The 20,667-nt window shown below is 43.0% G+C and overlaps 1 protein-coding gene across 5 annotated transcripts in view; it reads left to right on the forward strand.

Annotated features, from left to right (window-relative positions):
- LOC140199206 (cilia- and flagella-associated protein 44) overlaps positions 1–20,667 on the forward strand; it is a 227,791-nt gene that overhangs the window by 188,775 nt on the left and 18,349 nt on the right. For 3 of the 5 annotated variants that reach the window (XM_072260870.1, XM_072260871.1, XM_072260872.1), the window contains 2 exons: positions 15,065–15,225; positions 18,276–18,410. In XM_072260870.1, coding sequence (XP_072116971.1) covers positions 15,065–15,225; positions 18,276–18,410 — 296 coding nt within the window. Of the gene's footprint in view, positions 1–15,064; positions 15,226–18,275; positions 18,411–20,667 lie in introns of those variants that run through there. The other 2 variants (XR_011886373.1, XR_011886374.1) reach the window with 1 other exon arrangement.

Raw genomic sequence — 20,667 nt, forward strand, 5'->3', positions numbered from 1 at the left:
GCCACGTGACAGTGAGCATAGAAATAGAGTGAGGTGGTGGACCAATGATTTCTGGATCATTGGGACCTCTTCTGGGACAGGTATGACCTGTACAAAAAGACCGGATTGTACTTGAATCAGAAGGGGGCCAATATCCTGGTGGGGAGGTTTGCTAATGCTATTAGGGAGGGCTTAAACTAGATTTGCATGAGGGTGGGAACCGAAGTGACGCAGAGGATGGAGCGGTTGGCACACAAGTAGAGACAGTTTGAAGGGAGTTTGTGAGGAAGGATAGGCAGAGCAAAGATGCACTCAGCCTGATGGTTTGAGATGTGTCTGTTTTAGTGCAAGGCATATCATAGACAAGGTGGTTGAACTTAGAGCGTGGATCAATATGTGGATCTATGACATTGTGGCCATTACAGAGACCTGAATGCTTCAGGGTCAGGAATAGCTGCTGAGTGTGCCACAAAGGATAGGGAGAGAGGCAAAAGAGGTGGGAGCATGGCATTGCTAATCAGGGATAGTGTTGCAGCTGCAGAAAAGGAGGAAGTCATGGAGGTATTATCTATTAAGTCAGTGTGGGTGGAAGTCAGAAACAGTAACGGAACAATAACTCTACTGGGTGTGTTTTATAGACCCCCCAATAGTAACAGGGACGTCAAGGAGTAGATAGGGAGGCAGATTCTGGAATGGTGCAATAATAATAGGGTTGTTGCGATGGGAGATTTTAACTTCCTAATACTGACTGATATCTCCTTAGAACATGGGGTTTAGATGGGGTGGAGTTTGTTAGGTGTGTTCAGGAAGGTTTCCTGATGCAATATGTAGATAAGCCAACTAAGGAGAGGCTGTACTTGATCTGGTATTGGGAAATGAATCTGGTCAGGTGAGAACATTTTGAAGATAGTGATCACAAGTCTATCTCGTTTACCATAGTGCTGGAGAAGGATAGGATCAGATAATTTGGGAATACATTTAATTAGGGTGGAGAAATAGATGTTGCAATTAGGCAGGAACTTGGGAGCAGATGTTCTCAGGGAAATGCACAGCAGAAATGAGGCAAATGTCAAAGGAATATTTGTATGGCATTCGACATGGGTATGTTCAATTGAGGTGGGGAAAGGATGGTAGGGTAAAAGAACCATGGTGTACAAAGGATGTGGAAAATCTAGTTAAGAAGAAAAGAAAAACTTACAAAAGGTTCAAGAAACTAGATACTGATAAAGCTCCAGAAAATTACAAGGTTGCCAGGAGGGAGTTAAGAATGAAATTAGGAGAGCTAGAAGGGGCTATGAGAAGGTCTTGGCAAGCAGGATTAAGGAAAACCCCACAAGGCATTCCTCAAGAATGTGAAGAGCAAGAGGATGAGCTATGTGGAAACGTGTGTATGGAGTCAGAGGAGGTAACGGTGGTACTTAATGAATACTTTGCTTCAGTATTCACCAAGAAAAAGGACCTTGGCAATTGTAGGGATGATTTACAGTGGACTGAAATGCTTGAGCATATGGACATTAAGAAAGAGGATCTGCTGAAGCTTTTGAAAGACAGGATGGACGAGATACACCCCAGGCTACAGTGGAAGCGAGGGAGAAGATTGCTGAGCCTCTGGCAATGATTTTTGCATCATCAATAGGGATAGAAGAAGTACCAGAGGATTGGAGGGTTGCAGATGTTGTTCCCTTATTCAAGAAAGAGAGTAGAGATAACCCAGGAAATTATAGACCAGTGAGTCTTACCTCAGTGGTGGGCAAGTTGTTGGAGAAGATCCTGAGAGGCAGGATTTATGAGCATTTGGAGAGACATGATCTGATTAGGGATAGTCAGCATGGCTTTGTCATGTAAACACAAAATACTCTGCAAATGCTGGGGCCAAGGCAACACTCACAAACATGCTGGAGGAACTCAGCAGGTCGGGCAGCATCCGTGGAATTGATCAGTCAATGTTTCAGGCCGGAACCCTCCGTCAGAACTGAAGAGGGAAGGGGCAGAGGCCCTATAAAGAAGGTGGGGGGTGGGGGGAGGGTGGAAAGGAGAAGGCTGGTAGGTTCCAGGTGAAAAAACAGTAAGGGGAAAGATAAAGTGGAGGAGGTGGGGAGGCAGGGAGGGGATAGGCAGGAAAGGTGAAGAAGGAATAGGGGAAAACACAATGGGTAGTAGAAGGAGGCAGAACCATGAGGGAGGTGATAGGCAGCTGGAAGAGGGGGCAGAGTGACATAGGGATAGAGGAAGGGAGGGGAAGGGAATTACCAGAAGTTGGAGAATTCTATGTTCATACCAAGGGGCTGAGACTACCTAGACGGTATATGAGGTGTTGCTGCTCCAACCTGAGCTTCGCCTCATCATGGCAGTAGAGGAGGCCATGTATGGACATATCTGAATGGGAGTGGGAAGCAGAGTTGAAGTGGGTGGCAACCGGAGAACCTGTCTGTTGTGATGGACGGAGCGGAGGTGCTTGACGAAGCGGTCCCCCAATCTGCGTCAAGGTTCACTGATGTAGAGGAGGCTGCACCAGGAGCACTGGATACAATAGATGACCCCAACAGACTCACAGGTGAAGTGTTGCCTTACCTGGAAGTACTGTTTGGGGCCCTGAATGGTGGCGAGAGAGGAGGTGTAGGGACAGGTGTAGCACTTACGCTTACAGGGATAAGTGCCGAGTGGGAGATCCGTGAGGAGGGACGTGTGGACCAGGGAGTTGCGGAGGGAACGATTCCTGCAGAAAGTGGAGTGGGTGGAGAGGAAAAGATGTGCTCAGTGGTGGGGTCCTGTTGAAGGTGGCGGAAGTTGCGGAGGATAATATGCTGGATCCGGAGTCTGGTGGGTTGGTAGGTGAGGACAAGGGGAACTCTGTCCCTATTGTGATGACGGGAGGATGGGGTGAGGGCCAAAGTGCGGGAAACGGAGGAGATGCGGGTGAGGGCATCATTGGTGTCAGCAGAAGGGAAACCATGATCCTTAAAGAAAGAGGACATTTGAGATGTCCTGGAACGGAAAGCCTCATCCTGGGAGCAGATGCGGCAGAGACGGAGGAACTGGGAATAGGGAATGGCATTTTTGCATGTGGCAGGGTGGGAAGAGGTTTAATTGAGGTAGTTATGAGAGTCAGTGGGCTTGTAGAAGATGTCAGTGGACAGTCTGTCTCCAGAGATGGAGACCAAGAGATCGAGAAAGGAGAGAGAAGTGTCCGAGATGAACCAAGTGAATTTGAGGGCTGGGTGGAAGTTTGAAGTAAAGTCGATGAAATTGACGAGCTCAGCATGGGTGCAGGAAGCAGCACCAATGTAGTCGTCAATGTAGCGAAAGAAAAGTTGGGGAGCAGTACCAGTATAGGTTTGGAGCATAGACTGTTCCACATAACCAACAAAGAGGTCCATGCAAGTGCCCATAGCTACACCCTTGGTCTGAAGAAAGTGGGAAGAGCCAAAAGAGAAGTTGTTAAGTGTGAGTACCAGTTCCGCCAACTGGAGGAGGGTAGTGGTGGTGGGGAACCGGTGAGGTCTATTGCCCAGAAAGTAGCAGAGGGCTTTGAGGCCTTCTTGGTGGGGAATGGAAGTCTATCCCCTCCCTGCTTCCCCTCCCCCACCCCTTTATCTTTCCCCTTACTGGTTTTTCACCTGGCACCTACCAACCTTCTCCTTCCCACCCTCCCTCCACACTCTTTATAGGGCCTTTGCCCCTTCCCTCTTCAGTCCTGATGAAGGGTTCCGGCCCAAAATGTTGACTTATCATTTCCACGGATGCTGCCCGACCTGTTGAGTTCCTCCAACATGTTGTGATTATGGCTTTGTCATGGGTAGGTCATGCCTTACGAGCCTGATTAAATTCTGTGAGGATGAAACAAAACACATTGATGAAGGTAGAGCAGTGGATGTAGTGTATATGGATTTCAGTAAGGTATTTGATAAGGTTGTCCATGTGAGGCTCATTCAGAAAGTAAAGAGGCATGGGATCCAGGGAGACCTTACTTTGTGGATCCAGAATTGCCTTGCCCACAACAGGCAAAGGGTGGTTGTAGATGATTTGTATTCTGCATGGAGGTCGGTGACTTCAGGGATCTGTTCTGGGGACCCTCCTCTTTGTGATTTCTATAAATGACCTGGATGAAGAAGTAGAAGGGTGGATTAGTAAGTTTTCTGATGGCACAAAGGTTGGGTGTGTTATGGATATTGTGGAGGGCTATTAGAGGTTACAGTGGGACATTAACAGGATACAGAAATGGGCTGAGAAGTGGCAGATGGAGTTCAACCCAGGTAAGTGTGAAGTGGTGTATTTTGGTAGGTCGAATTTGAAGACAGAATATAGTATTAATGGCAAGACTCTTGGCAGTGTGGAGGATCCAAGAGATCTTGATGCGGGGATTGAGTTCCAGAGCTGTGAGATAATGTTACGGCAATACAAGACCTTGGTCAGACCCCAATTAGAGAACTGTGTTCAGTTCTGGTCACCTTACTACAGGAAGGATGTGGATACTATAGAGAGAGTGCAGAGGAGGTTTACAAGGATGTTGCCTGGATTAGAGAGTGTGCTTTATGAGAATAGGTTGAGTGAACTTGGCCTTTTCTCCTTGGAGCGACGGAGGATGAGAGGTGAACTGGTAGAGATGTTTGAGATGATGAGAGGCATTGATCGTGTGGATAGCCAGAGGCTTTCTCCCAGGGCTGAAATGGCTAACAGGAGAGGGCATAGTTTTAAGGTGTTTGGAAGCAGGTACAGAGGGGATGTCAGGGGTAAGTTTTTCACACAGAGAGTGGTGGGTGCGTAGAATGTACTGCTGGTGACAGTGGTAGCGGCGGATACAATAGGGTCTTTTAAGAGCCTCTTAGATACATGGAGCTTAGAAAAATAGAGGGCTATGCGCTAGGGAAATTCTAGACAGTCTCTAGAGTAGGTTACATGGTCGACACAACATTGTGGGCTAAAGGGCCTGTAATGTGCTGTAGATTTCTATGTTCTATGTTGATACATAAATTCTATATGATAGTGAAGTGTGAGCATGTGGCCAAGTGGTTAAGGCATTCGACTAGCGATCTGAAGGTCATGAGTTCGAGCCCAGCCAAGGCAGCGTGTTGTGTCCTTGAGCAAGGCACTTAACCACACAGTGCTCTGCGACGACACTGGTGCCAAGCTGTATCGGCTCTTTCCCTTCCCTTGGACAACATCGGTGTCTTGGAGAGGGGAGACTTGCAGCATGGGCAACTGCTGGTCTTCCATACAACCTTGCCCAGGCCCGCACCCTGGAGAGTGAAGACTTTCCAGGTGCAGATCCATAGTCTCGCAAGACTAACGGATGCCTTTAATTTAATTAATTTTACATGATAGTGAAGAGTATAAAAAAGACTAAGTAAAAATAAGACATTAGTACAAAAGGAAGACACAATCAGAACCAAGTCCATTGCTGAGGTAGGGATAAGGGAGTGCTGGTCAGTGCAAGAACTTGATGGTTGTAGGAGTAGCTGTTCTTGAGCCTACAGGTGTGGGACTTCAGGCTTCCATATCTCCTGCCTGAAGTTAGCATTGAGAAGAGGGCATGGCCCAGATGATGGGAATATTTGGTAATAGATGCCCCTTTCTTGAGGCAGTGCCTCCTGTAGATGGAGTCAATGGTAGACTGGGTTGTGTACACCACTCTGCAGCTTTTTACATTCATGCACATTGGAATTGCCCTACCAGGCCATGGTGCAACCAGTCAGGATACTTCTAACAGTGCATCTGTACAAGTTTGTTAGAGTATTTGGTGTCATGCCAGATCTCCTTAACTTTCTAAGAAAGCAGACACTGATTCAATTAGTGTCATTGCAAGCAATTTGAAGTTAGAAGTAAGGTTTTGATTTACCGTTTTATTACTGAAAATAGTCAAGTAAAGAATCCTGATTATGATTTTTTTAAAATTGTTTTCCTTCATTCATTTTCTTCTGTTGTCATTGGATGTGCTGGATTGAGTACAGAGATGGTCAGTTACAAGACAAAGTTATAAATAGGATATTGTCTTTTTGAGAAGGTCCTTGGGTTTGAGAATGACTTGCTTCCCCTTCAGTATGTGGATTCTGAAGCAACTGATAAGGTCAATGTAGGAACTTCAGACTCTTCCACAGATGGGGCAGGAAGTGCCTGATGGATTGGGTATAGGATAGTTTATATGGTGATGCACAGTCCTTCTGCCATTTGTACTCGACTTCTGTGTGCCTTGAAGATGAAGTTCCCTTCTTCTCTACTTTAAGCACTTATTGCCCAGGAACCAGTGAGGATGTCACATTTTCCAGAGGCTTTGAGAATATCACTTCCTCTGCCAGCATGATAGACTGCCCCCTTGACAGAAGAATAGAAGTTTCAAAGGTCTGGTATTGGACATATGAATACTGAGGCTTCCTCGATATTGTGACTGTATGTAACTAGGACCTCAATACTAGGGATGTTGACCTGGGAGATGATACTGACACTGGTCTGCTAATCGTTCTAGTGGATTAGGAGGATTTGTTGGGGACAACAATTAAGATATCTTTCCAGTACTTTGCAATGCTCATAATAGTAATGAAATGTTTAAGGCTTAGCAGCATATGGAAAGAAAGAGATCACTGATGCACAGGTAGACAATGTGTTTTGTGCTAGGTTTGAGGCATGGATATTCAAGCACCCATTTACTCAGTCAGTCAAGATCTATGCATGTGCATTGAAAGCTGTGGTGGATTTCAAGTCCACCTGTACAAATAGCTAGCTTCACAAATGTGAGGAGAGGTTCATGTTAACCAATGCCTTGCCATGAACTTTATCGACAGAAGGATGCAATTTTACGGTGGGGTCATGTTAGTAGAGAACCTATGTACCGTGGATGCTGAGTGTAGGGCCAGTCACTTTGCAATTCAAGTTGATGATGCACAAATAAAGGCATCATCTACCTGCTGAAGCTTACCTTCTGCGTGACTGCTTCTAGAGCGTAGGTGGTGTGAGTGGAACTGTTTCCACTAGTTCTGCAAATTAGCTTCAATTCTGTGGGAAACTTGTTAGAGTTGCAGTCAAACCTGCTTGCTCTAGAGTTGCTGCTTGTTATGATCATTGTACAAACATCTAATGAAGACAGATTTCTGCAGGCAGCTGAATTTATGGTCATTCCCATCTGAGGGAGTCAAAGGCTGTGCTTTTAGTGGTTGGTGATACTTTCTTCACTACTCTTGGAGTTGTCACGCAGTGAGGATCATGCCTCAAGAATGGGGAGAATCCACATTGCAATGTGAGGCATCTCTTTGGTCACTGGGAGAAGTAGTTGAAGACAAGCTTGATGAAGATGTGTTATAAAGTCAGTTGTGCAGTGCTATTTGTATTTATCCATAGGCTATGTGTGAAAGTTGTCATCTGATTATTCCAACTCTCTTGACATGGGCTTGCACACAAGTCCCATTCTAAACCTACCAGAGTTCATCTGCTGAGCTAAATGTGATCCCTGTTCTGAATTTCCAGAGGATTTTATGTGCTTTCTACCTTAAGTCAAGGGACTGGATTGACATGGCGCGTTGGTAACTTAGCACTTGGAATTCTAAAGATGTAGCATGGTAAGGAGGAATCTAACTGCATGAGCATGGAGCAAGTGGAATGAGAATCTCAGGTGAACCTCTGTGTTCTGGGGCAACCCCTGACATCATATCTACAGAGGACCATTCTTTGTCACGACCACTGTCATCCTCTAATTCCTTGGGTTACTATGGGTAGGAGCCTGCAAAGCTTGCAGCAGATAACAAAAGAGAAAGATCACGATGAGCAACATACTTCAGATCTATCTAGGCACTTGAATCACACATTGAGAATCTTGATAATTGATTGGAATTACAACTTGGACAGCAGTTGAGAAGACAGAATGACCAGAAGCACAAGTTGTCACTGCTGGTCATGCTATCTTCACAACTGCAGTCCAAGGAAGGAAGTGATCCTTATTGCACAGGAGCTAACCTCTGTGGAAATACAGAAGTATGGTGGGTAATTGGACTCCCTGCAGATGAAACAGTCACTCTTGCTTTATGTAACCATAGATGGATGTTGAGTACGTGGATTTTAGTATGGCACTTTACAAGATTCCCCATGTAGGCTCATTCTGTAAGTCAGGAGGCATGGGATCCAGGGAGACCTGGCTGAGATTCAGAATTGCCTTGCCCACAGAAGGCTGAGAGTGGTAGTAGATGGAGCATATTCTTCCTGAAGGCAGGTTGATAGGGTGGTTAAGAAGGCGCATGTTGTGTTGGCCTTCATTAGTTGGGGATTGAGTTCAAGAGCTGTGAAGTAATTTTGCAGCTCTATAAAAACTCTGGTTTTTATACTTGGAATATTGGGTTCAGTTCTAGTCGCCTCATTATGGGAAGGTTGTGGAAGCTTTAGAGACAGTGCAGAGGAGATTTACTAGGATGGTGCCGGGATTAGAAAGCATGTCTTATGAGGATAGATTGAATGAGCTAGGGCTTTTCTCTTTGGCGAGGAGGAGAAGGAGAGGTGACTTGATGGGGATGTATAAGATAATAAGAGGCATAGATCAAGTGGACAGCTAGGGACATTTTCCCAGGGTGGAAATGGTTAATACACGAGGGCATGACTTAAAGGTGATTGGAGGAAAGTATGAGGGAAATGTCAGAGGCAGTTTTTTTTATACAGAGTGGTAGATGCATGGAGTGTGCTACCAGAGGTGGTGGTAGAAGCAGGCACATTAGGGATATTTAAAAGACCCTGAGTGAAAGGAAACACATGGTGAAAGGAAAATGGAGGGTGATGTGGAGTGGGCTGAAAGGCCTGTACTTTGCCGTACTGTTCTATGTTCTACACCATCTACCATGAGGATGGTCTACATAGAGTGTAAGCTGTGCTTATATGTGATTACAGAGCTGATTAATTTACCCAAGTAGCGTGCTGAACCTATCCATCTACGAAGCCTTGGCATTCTACGTGTGGATAAATTACACGTATAGACACATGAACAGTTCATTGAAACACTTACAATCTACATTCACATGAAGTTAATGTCACTTGTATAGTTGAATGTGCTTCTCCTTCATTATAACACATACTGTTTCACCGAAAGCTATTATTCAGATTGCAACATCACATGCTGGGTAATTGAATTTCTCTACCCGTCGCACTACTTGCCACTGTTTACTTTCTACAGTACAGTACTTCAGTCACCGCAGCAACAAACATTTAAATCAGGCCCATCAGTCAATGCAACTTTATTCATCTTGATTTATTCCAATCATCTGGAAAATGTATGTGTTGTCACTCTTTTTTGACTGCATTAATTTCCCAACAGGTTAACTAATCAGTAATATTCCAGTTTCTCACTTACACATTTTTAAATTTTAAAGTTGTACATGACACATTCTCTTATTAAAAACATTACAAATGAAGAGTTTGTACAATGTTTCCAGCTGCAGTCCTTAACTTTAAAATGCTGACATGGAAACCATTTGTCCTTAAGGACTTTTCTTCTCTGCTGTTGTATTTACCTCATTACTGTTACTTTATATTACTTATCCAGTTCCATTCCTGATTAATAAAATCTCCGTAGGAAAAGTAATCTATCTATTGGTGACTAAGTGATATCCATTTTACCTTTCACAGTAAACACAGGGCCCTTAGTATAATTAACATTCCCACCTATCCATCCAGCATCCTCTTTAACTGCCTACCATCAGGCAGGAGACCACAATGTATAAGAACAAGAACGGTCAGGATGAGAAACAGTTTCTTCCCCCAAGCCATTAGGCTTCTGAACTCTCTGCTGCATTGTATTAGAAGTGTCACTGGTTTATCTGTTTTGTACCTTACAATACTTAATATATTTATGTGTGATTCATCTGTGGATTTTATCCTTACATTTATAAGTTATCGTGTGTTATGTGTACTACTGTGCTACTGTCCCAGGTTTGGAGAAACGTCTTGTTTCTACATACATTATATGGTTGTGTACGTTATATACATATATATATTTAAATGACAATAAACTTCACTTGATTTGAAATACCGATAATTATACAACCAATTTTTTGAGGAGTCTAGATTGCTCCTAACTATATAACTGTAAAATGAATTTGACATCCATTTAATATGGAGTCATAGAGTACTAGATTAGATTAGATTATGAGAACACTCAGTCCTCTCTTATTGTCACTTAGAAATGCATACATGCATTAAGAAATGATACAATGTTCCTCCGGAGTGATATCACAGAAAACAGGACAGACCAAAGACTAACACTGACAGAACCACATAATTATAACATATAGTTACAGCACTGCAAAGCAATGCCATAATTTGATGAAGAACAGACCATGGGCATAGTAAAAAAAAGTCTCAACGTCCCGAGTTGATCGACTCCCGAGTCCCCGATAGCAGGCAGCAAAAGGGAGAAACTTCCTGCCATAAACCTCCAGGCACCGTCAACTTGCCAATACCTTGGAAGCAGCCGACCACAGCCGACACTGAGTCCATCTGTCCGAAAACTTCGAGCTTCCGAGCAACCTCTCCAATACAGCCTCCCAAGTGCCATCCTCTGCCGAGCGCCTTTGACCTCTCCCCGGCCGCTGAAACACGCAAAGCCGAGGATTTCGGGGCCTTCAGCTCCGGAGATTCCGGTTACCACACAGTAGCAGCGGCAGTGAAGCAGGCATTTCAGAAGTTTTCCAGATGTTCCTCCGTACTCTCACGTCTGTCTCCATCAAATCAGAATTGTGCACGGTCCTGTACTTGACAGATAACAGATATCATCACCAAAGTGGCACAGAAACAGGCCCTTCAGCCCATCTAGTCCCATCTACCTGCACCTGGACCATATCCTTCCAAACCCCACCCCCCCAATCCGTGACTTATTCAAACTTCTCGTAAATGTTACAATTGAATCCGCATCTTCCACTTCTGGTAGCAGCTTGTACCACCCTCTGAGTGAAGAAGCTCCCCCTCAGGTTTCTCTTAAATATTTCACCTTTCACTCTCAACCTATAACCTCTATTTCTAATCTCACCCAATGTGAAGGGGAAAAAAGAGCCTGCATGCATTCACCCCATCTATACCCCTCATAATTTTGTATATCTCTGTAAGATTTCCCTGCATTCTACTACACTCCAGGGAATAAAGTACTAACCTATTTAACCTGTCCTTTTTGCCAAAATGTTAAGCATTGCATGCAGCAAGAACTACAACTGAGTAGTATGATTAAATTTTTTACTGAGTCATGTTAGTAATGGTGCATGTTGGAAACGCTTGCAGTGTGGGAGGAATGAATTGGGCCCGGCAAGATGAAAGCAGACACACTGGAAAGCCCATGCCCAAAAGAGAGTGCCTGCCACACGTGGGAGACCCGTCAATTCACTGCACGGTTCATCGGCTGCATGCCCACTCACCACATTCTAGCAATTGATCTGCTATGGTACACCAGCCATATACTTGTTCATTTTCAAACTTATTGATATATTTCCTGTAGGTAGGTGATCAGATGTATACAATAAATTCAGTCTCACCATCTTCAACATATATTCCCCAACGCCTGTACTCAATTCCCTGATTATGAAAGCTAATGTGCTAAAAGCTCTCCTAACTACCCTATCTCCCCATAACGCCACTTTCAAGGAATTATGGATCTGTATTCCTAGGTCCCTTTGTTCTCAGGCACAACCCAGAGCCTTACCATTTACTGTGCAAGACTTACCCTAATTTGTCCTCCCAAACTGTTAACACTTCACACTTGGTGCATTAAGTTTCATCTACCAGTTTTCATCCATTTTCCCTGCAAACTAATTGCTCCTATTCTCACTCTAGCCATCCTCAGTTTTTCACATATGTATAGAATGCCTTGGGGATTTCCTTAATCCTACTTGTCATGGCGAAGGGATTCATGAACTGCTTTAGAAATCCCTTCTGTAATTAAAAATTAGCTTTATTTGTCACATGTACAATGAAATATACAGTGAAAAGTGTTGTTTGTATCTAATCAAATCAGCGAGGATTGTGCCACTCCCCGAAGGAACATAGCATTTAGCACTCTTACGAGATGCTGAAAAGAGAATTTGTGTTACACTGTATCTATCTGTCCAGGACCTGGGCAGCACTGTGGCATAGCTAGCAGAGCTGCTGTCTCACAGCTTCACTGACCTAGGAACAATCCTGACCTCGGGTAAGCAGGGATAAGCTTGGTGAGCACTATGTTACTCTATAACCTGTATGCTGTCTGTGCAGAGCTTTCACTATCTCCCATGTTCCAGAAATGTCGAGGTTGGTGGGTTAACTGGTCACTGTGAATTGCCCCTGAGTAGTAGGGAACTGATGGGAATGTGGACAGAAGAAGATGGGTCAAATGTGAAAACGGGTGCTTCTTAAACAGCATAAACTTTTTGGTCTGAGCAGCCTGCTTCTGTGTTGTATCTCTCTCTCTTTTTCAACTGGCATAGATACAATGGGTTAAATGATCTCCTTCTGGTTCATAAGTTTGCTATGATTCTCATTGAGTCGGTGGAGGAACAAATTGGTCAATTTAAAGAGGCAATACAAACGATAAATCAACTACATGGATGAATAAAGATATACATAAAAATTATTGAAGAAAAGACAGCTGTACAAGGAAAACAGAAAAAATAGTAATGATGGTAACCATAGGACATATGAAGATATGAGAGCTATAGTCAAGAGGGAAATTTGGATTGCCAAAAGGCAGCTTGAGAAGGATATTGCTGATAATGCTAAGGTTGACCCCAAGAGTTTAAAGAAAAGTCAAGGCGGGAGTTAAGTGTACTCGGACTAATAGTGGGGTGTTAAGTTATGCAGAGAAGGAAATAACTGATACTCTTAACTCATATTTTGCTAAAGTATTCACCTGTGAAGCAATATGCCAGTAAGTGTAAAGAAAAATAAGGTTGTTTTAAGTGACTGAGAGATCTTAGAAAGTGAGGACCTGCTTCAGCTGAAGAGGCTGAAAGTTAACAAATCTCCCGAGCCAGACAACATTTATCCAAAGGTACTTAAAGGGGTCTGTGATTTTATATGTATTTTACTAACATGTATTTTTCAAAAGTCATTGGAGACTAGTGAGATCCACAAGGACGGAGGTGGGTTAATGCTGTCCTGGTATATAAGAAGGGTGACCGCACTGACCCTGGTAACTATAGACCAGTAAGCTTCACCTGTATTGTAGGTAAAATAATGGAAACAGTAACAAAGAATGAGATGCCACAGCAGCTGATAAGGACAAGCATGTTAGCAGAAAGCCAGGATGGGTTCAGAAAGGAGAAATCATGGTTTACATAGCTGGAGTTCTATGAAGGGGCAACTAAAATTTATGATAATAATAGAACGTTTGATTTCATTTACTTGGACTTTTGGAAGGCTTTTGACAAGTTACATCTCGAGAAGTTAATAAACAAATTGCAGGAGGTAGTGATTCAGGGTAAGGTGTGTGAGTGGGTGCAGAATTGGCTCAAAAACAGAAAACCGAGTTATTGTGAGAAGATCATTTTCACACCAAGAAGATGTTAAAAGTGGGGTTCCATAGGGATCAGTTTTAGGGTCATTGCTATTTTTTAATTTGCATTAATGATTTGGATAAGCACATAACAAATAAACTAGTAAAGTTGGCCGGTGACACAAAATTAGGGGGAACGGGCTGATAACATTCAGGCAGCAGAATCAATACAGTTAGTTCTAAATAAAATCCGGATGTGGGCAGATAAATGACAGATGAAATTTAATGTAAGTGAATGTAAAATGTTATATATAGGAAGTAGAAATATTAGATATAAATATACAATAGGGGGTCTTCAGTTAGAAAGGGCACTGTATGAGAAGAATTTGGGCATCCTGGTAGACTCTTCACTATCAACATCTGGACAATGCACAGAAGCGACTAGGAAGGCCAAAAGAATGTTGGGCTATATAATGCGCTCAGTGGAGTTCAAGACTAAAGACCTTCTCATTAAGCTGTATAATGTGCTTGTGAGGCCACACCTTGAATACTGTGTGTACAATTTTGGGCTCCATATTGTGTGAGGGATGTGAAGGCACTGGAGAGAGTCCAGAAAAGGATGACTGGACTCATTCCAGGTGTACAGGGTATGAGCTATGAAGAAAGATTGAAAAAAAAATAAATCTTTTTAGCCTAAGTAGATGGAGAATGAGAGGAGATGTGATAGAAGTGTTCATAATCATTGAGGGTAAGATGGATGCCAGCTGCTACTTTAAAATTAATCCAACATCAAGGACAGGGGACCATAAGTGGAGACTGGTTAAAGGGAGATTTCAGACTAACATTAGGAAGCATTTCTTTACACAATGAGTTGTGGGTACATGGAACAAATTGCGTAGTTATATAGATAGATACTTTCAAATCTAAACCGGATAGTTATTTCAACACACTATGTGAATAGGAATTTGCCAAGCTTTGTTGTGCTGAAAGGGCTGTTCTAGTCAAAAACTTTCTAATGTTCTCAGCCTCTTTTATAATTAAGACAATTTAATCCCTAATCAGTAAACCTACACCTCTAACACTACTTTTTTTTCATTTCCCTTGATTTTTATAACTTGATATATTTAGCTGTTCTTTCCTGGTACCCTTGTGGCAACTTTTACTCAGTTATTACCACAACATATCCTCACACACCTGATTGTGCTAGGAGCTTACTAACCCCATTCACTAACTTCGAGTTTACATACCTGCGTTCCAAAGGTGTCTTTCTTTCTCATAATCAGTCTTTCTCCACTTGTCTGACTCCACAACTTCACTCGAGTTCTTGCTGCCAGTCCAACTTCCTCGTTCTCCACATTACACCTGGTGGCCACCTCTCTGCCAATTTAGTTTAAACCTTCACAAACCACTCCCAGCTAGAACATCAGCTCCAATATTATTGACATGCAACCTGTCCAAAAGGAACTACACACCCCTTTTCCTCCAATTTGGTCCCAATGCTCCAAGAATTTGAACACTCACTCCTATACCAGCCACTCCTATACCAGTTTGATTAACTAGTTACTTCTATTCTTACTAACTTTTGTCATTGGGAATAATCCAGACATTATCACCTTTTGATCCTGCCTTTTAATTTCTTCCCTGCAATTCTGTCACTAATAGAGTTGGAAGAGAAATGCTATCAAGAAATGGTTCGGAAGTTTGGCCGTGTGGTTGATCTGGAAGCATTGCAAACACTCTCCGTGAACTTGACCTTGGAAGAACTTAAAGAGAAGATTGATGTCAATAACACTAAATTCCACAGAAAGATAAAGCAAAGAGAGGTAAGTAACTTCACAGTGTGTGGGTGGTACCAACCGAAATAAACGAGTAAGGAAAGTGACTAGATATTTGGTAATAAATAGCTCAGCATATTTGACACGTCGATCTCCAAACTGTGCACCCTGTCCTTCACTAACCTCTCAATCTCTGGAAAGGCCTCTTGATAACTTTGTAGGTACCTTTTTCAAATTCTGTCTGATTTGAAAAGTGGTTTGAGATGCTTTAAATGTTAAACACATTGCAGAAGTGCAGGTTTATCTACCAGGGCACAGAAAATTGTACAGGTACAGGGTGCCTTTTCAGTGCATAAAGTTGTAAGTTGGCTTCACGTTGTCTTAAGAAATAGGAACCCATTGTGAAGCCTGAATCAGGCCAGAATTTCACACCTGTGCTGTAATGTTTAACTAATGGCTAAGTGTATAGCTGGGGCATAGTATTTCATTTTTAGATTTAAATTTGGGTTAGTTTAGGGTCAAATACACATAGGTGCAGTAAAATTACTTGTTTGCAGGAGCTCATAGAGTAAGCAATATACATGGTAACAATAAATATAGACGACTAATATAATGTGTGCAAAGACCATAGTGCAAACTGAAATGTTAAGGTGACAATAATAGAATAACTGAGAGAAGTAGAATTAAGAGGAATCACGATCTAGTAAAGTATTTACACATTTTGAGTGTGTATTGCTTTGTTTCCTAGGAGGTACATGAAGGCAGTCACTACTGCACACATTCATATGCTAATTGGTATCAGCACTCCAGCACTTAAAGAGTAGCCACACCACTGCTGGATGTGTATATACAGCTTTCTGTGGAAGTGCTTGGAACACGAGCAATGACCTTCTTGTCCTTGAGGATGGTGTTTTGAGGAAAACCCCCTAGATCAGAAGTGGTTGTAGGTACCAGCAGCAGTCACTTCCAGTGATGATTCTCCTTTGCTTGGGAGCAACAAAAAAAAAGACATTTTCATTTGATTTGTCAATGTTGGTGTCAAGGTCACTTCCTCTGCCTGTTAGCCCTTCCTCTTTAATTGCCACTGCTTCCTGCCCGGGGACCTGTGGAAAAAGCTGTGCTCCCCTGATGATGCAGCAGAGGGCGGCAAAATATCTAGGCATTTTTCAAGAGCATTCCCAGCATGACCTGAATTTCACACCAAGGATTCCAGTAGCCTCATATTGACACTGGCCAGCATTGTCGTGATGTGCTTACAAAATGATCCTGAACAGTTCTCAGGCAGTGATATTGAACGAATCACAAACAAAAGAAGATCTGGAGCTGCTGGAAATCCAGAGCAACACAGACAAAATTCTGGAGGAACTCAGCAGGCCAGGCAGCATCTATGGAAAAAAGTACAGTCGATGTTTTGGGCCAAGGCCCTTCGGAAAGACTGAGGAAAAAAAGATGAGGAGTAGATTTATAAGATGAAGAGGGGAGAGAGAAACACAAGGTGATAGGAGAAACCAATAGGGGGAGGGGTGAAGTAAAGAACTGGGAAGTTGACTGGTGAAAGAGATACAGGGCTGGAGAAGGGGAATCTGATAGGAGAGGACAGAAGGCCGTGGAAGAAAGAAAAGAGGGAGGAGCACCAGAGGGAGGAGGTGAGCAGGCAAGGAGATAAGGTGAGAGACGGTAAAGGGGATGGGGAATGGTGAAGGGGTGGGGGCATTACCAGAAGTTCGAGAAATCGATGTTCATGCCATCAGGTTGGAGGCTACCCAGATGGATTACGAGGTGTTGTTCCTCCAACTGAGTGTGACCTCATCATGACAGTGGAGGAGGCCATGGATTGACATATCAGAATGGGAATGGGCAGTGGAATTAAAATAAGTGGCCACTTCTTCTGGCAGTAGGTGCTCGGTGAAATAGTCGCCCAATTTACATCAGGACTCATTGATATACAGGTGGCCACACTGGGAGCCCCGGACACAGTAGATGGTCCCAACAGACTCACATGTGAAGTTTTGCCCCAACTGGAAGGACTCTTCGGGGCCCTGAATGGTAGTGAGGGAGGAGGTGTAGGGGCAGGTGTAGCACTTGTTCCGCATGCTAGGAGGGATATCAGTGGAGAGGAACGAATGGACAAAAGAGTTGCATAGGGAGCGATCCCTGCAGAATGCAGAAAGTGGGGGAGAGGGAATGATGTGCTTGGTGGTGGGATCCCATTGGTGATTGAAGGACTGACCAATAGCACCTTAGTCCTCCTCCTAACAGAAGGATGGAGCTTTCCAAGACATTGGAAAAATGTGTAGAGGTGATAGGTTTGCTTTTGAGTCTAAGCTAGCCAAAGGAAAGGTTTTCTTTAAGTTTTTGCACTCTCCACTGCTCCTAACAAAATATATCTGTCTTTGCTTCTCAATCAAAGGGCGGCAGAGAACACTTCCCTGCTTTCCCTTCCACCTTATCCTCACCGGCTCTACAGTTACAGCGAGATGGGAAGAAGGGTAACTAAGAAATAACTCGTGGGCAGTAGTAAAAAGCTTCTGGGAGGGGGCAATGTAGGGAGGATGGTTCTTTTAAGAACCAGCTTTACTCATTTCTTTAGATTGAAAATACATTGGCTCCCTGGGTTATGAATTTTGCTCCATATTCCAGCATCTGCACTCTTGTTTATCTCCTATGAATGATCCTATCAATTTCATTACAAATCTCCCATATATTTTAAAGCATTTTTCACCTAAGTATATATTAAAACGTGGCTTTGTATGGCTGGACATGGTGTATTTTGCTTTAGTTTAATTTTGGATAGTGTTAAGGTGAATATTCAAAAGTTAAAGAACTATAGCAAGTGTATGCAGTGTGATGCAATACAAGTTACTACAGAAAATAAATGCTTCTGACTTGTGGAAAAACTGGCAGTTCTCAGTAACAGAACTCTAGTGTGATACAGGGACTACAGATCGAATACTAAGTGAAAAGTTAAATATTAACTTTTTAATAATTTCAGGACTATGCATTTAAAAAAGTACTTTTACCACCAGATCTTCCTGAACAATTAGAAGACACTAATCACTACAGTAAAGACATTTTTGTTAACTTTTGACTCCATACAGGTTAAAAGAGCAGAGTTGCAAGCTGAGCTGATCAGTTACATCAGACAGTATACATGTAGACTGGATCAGTTGAATATGATGCTGACTGAAAAGGAGAAGATTGAAGCACAGTTAAATAGCCAACAGAAGAAAATGGTAATGTTATTAGATCATATCTTGCATTCAGATTCTGTATATTTTATAACTTTAAAAATAATGAGCTAAAGAGTTTGTTTACTACAAAATTTGGCTCCTTTTGTTCACATACACTTGCCAGATATTGTGATAATTTGGTGAGTCTCTGGACTGGTTTCATTACAATCTCTCACTGAGGCTCAGAGACAAATCATAGGAAATGGGTCAAGGACAGATTACTGGGTTTTCCACGGGTGATGCATGTGCTGCAGGAATCCACACACTATGGTATAACGTTAGCAATCTGAGGGAGAAATACTGATCAAGGCATCTGGGAGGACCCGAAGTAGTGCCATGGGGTCTTTGACTTACCACTGCCTCAGATGGTTCCATTCTATTTAGCCATCAGTAGCCATTAGGTGAAAGCATAAATTATTTTAAAAACTGTTTAAAAATAAATTTATTTAAAATGCATTTCCTTTTCAGTGGGCTTGAGATCATGCGAATATTGCTTGTGGTTAGTAAGCATGAGATTTAAAAAGGGCAGAGGCTGTCAGGACTTTCCAGCTTGAGATTGTTGGATAATTAGGCACTTGGCAAGGGCTAATAAAAAGAAGTTAGGTTTAAGCAGAGTGGCCATTGTGAGAGTAGGCCAAGATTAGAGTGGGGAGCTTGATGTTTTGGTGGGGAGAGCTGGAGGCTATGGTATGTTTCCAGTAAGATTCTTTCTTTCTTGTTGCAGAAGTAAAGCAGTGGGTATGCCAGGCAGGATAGTGGAATGGTCCTCCTTCCTGATGTGAGAAGACAGGAAGACCTCCAGTGTCCCTGGTGTCTACACCTGCATGAAGTGCATCCAGCTGCAGCTTCTTACAGGCAATATTAGTGAACTGGAGCTGCAGCTGGATGCACTCACAATCATTTGAGAGGTTGAAGGGTTGATTGACAGGAGATACAGAGAGCTGGTTACACCTAAGTTGCAGGACACAGGTAACTGAGAGGGAAATGGGGTAAACACCAAACTGCAGGGTACTCCTGTGACTGTTTCCATCAATAACAACTATACTACTGTGGATGGATCTCACTCTGGGGCTCAGAAGGGAAGAGAGGAAGAAGAGGAGGGAGGTGGTGGTAGGGGATTCAATAGCTAGGGGAGCAGACAGAAGATTTTGTGAATGTGACAGAGACTCCTGGATCATATGTTGCCTCCCTGTTACCAGGGCCGGGGATGCCGCAGGGCTCACAGCATTCTTAAGAGGGAGGGTGAGCAGCTCAAAGTCATGGTACATATTGGTATCAACGACATAGGTTTGAAAAGGGATGATGACCTGAAGAGAGAATATAGGTAGGAAGTTGAAAAGGATATAAATCTCTGGATGCTGTCTTTGCCATATGCCACTGAAGGTAAGAATGGGATGATTTGACAGATGGGTGTGTGGCTGGTAAATTGGTGCAGGGAGCAGGGTTTCAGATTTCTGGATCATTGAGGAAGGTGTGACCTGGTCAGGTGACAGATCTTGGTCAGTGACGTTTTTAGACATGTTGATCACATTTACCATAGCCTTGGAGAGGGATGGAGTGACAGTACGGGGAAGTAATTGAGGGATGGTAAATTATTATACTATTAGACAGGAACTTAATTTGGGAACAGATGTACTCAGGAAAATGCTGGAGGGAAATGTGAATATTGTTTAGGGAGCACTTGCATGGGGTTCTGGATAGGTTTGTTCCACTGAGGCAGGGAAAGGATAACAAGGTGAAGGAACCATGGTTGACAAGCGTTATGGAACATCTAGTCAAGAGGAAGAAAGAAACTTGCTTAAGGTTTAGGAAGCAAGGATCAGACGGGGATCTTGGGAGTTACAAGGTAGCCAGGAAAGAGCTTAAGAATGGATTTAGGAGAGAGTTAGAAGGGGATAAGAGAACGTCTTGGAGAGTAGGTTTAAGGAAAACCCCAAGGTATTCTGCACTTACATGAAGTTCAGGAGGATAACTAGAATGAGGATAGGATCAATCAAGGATAAAAGAAGAAACGTGTGCCTAGAGTTAGAAGATGTAGGAGAGGACTTAATGAATACTGGTTTTCATTGAGAGGGACCTTGACAAATGCTAGATTATTGTAGGACAGGCTGATATGCTGGAAAATATCAATATTAAAAAAAGAGGATGTGCTAAACTTTTGAAAAACATTAGCATAGGTAAGTCCCCCAGGACCAGATGGGATATACCCAGGTTACTACAGGAAGTGAAGGAACAGATGCTGAGCCTTTGTCAATGATCT

Source organism: Mobula birostris, chromosome 6 (assembly GCF_030028105.1).
Source record: "Mobula birostris isolate sMobBir1 chromosome 6, sMobBir1.hap1, whole genome shotgun sequence".
NCBI classification, from domain to species: domain Eukaryota; kingdom Metazoa; phylum Chordata; class Chondrichthyes; order Myliobatiformes; family Myliobatidae; genus Mobula; species Mobula birostris.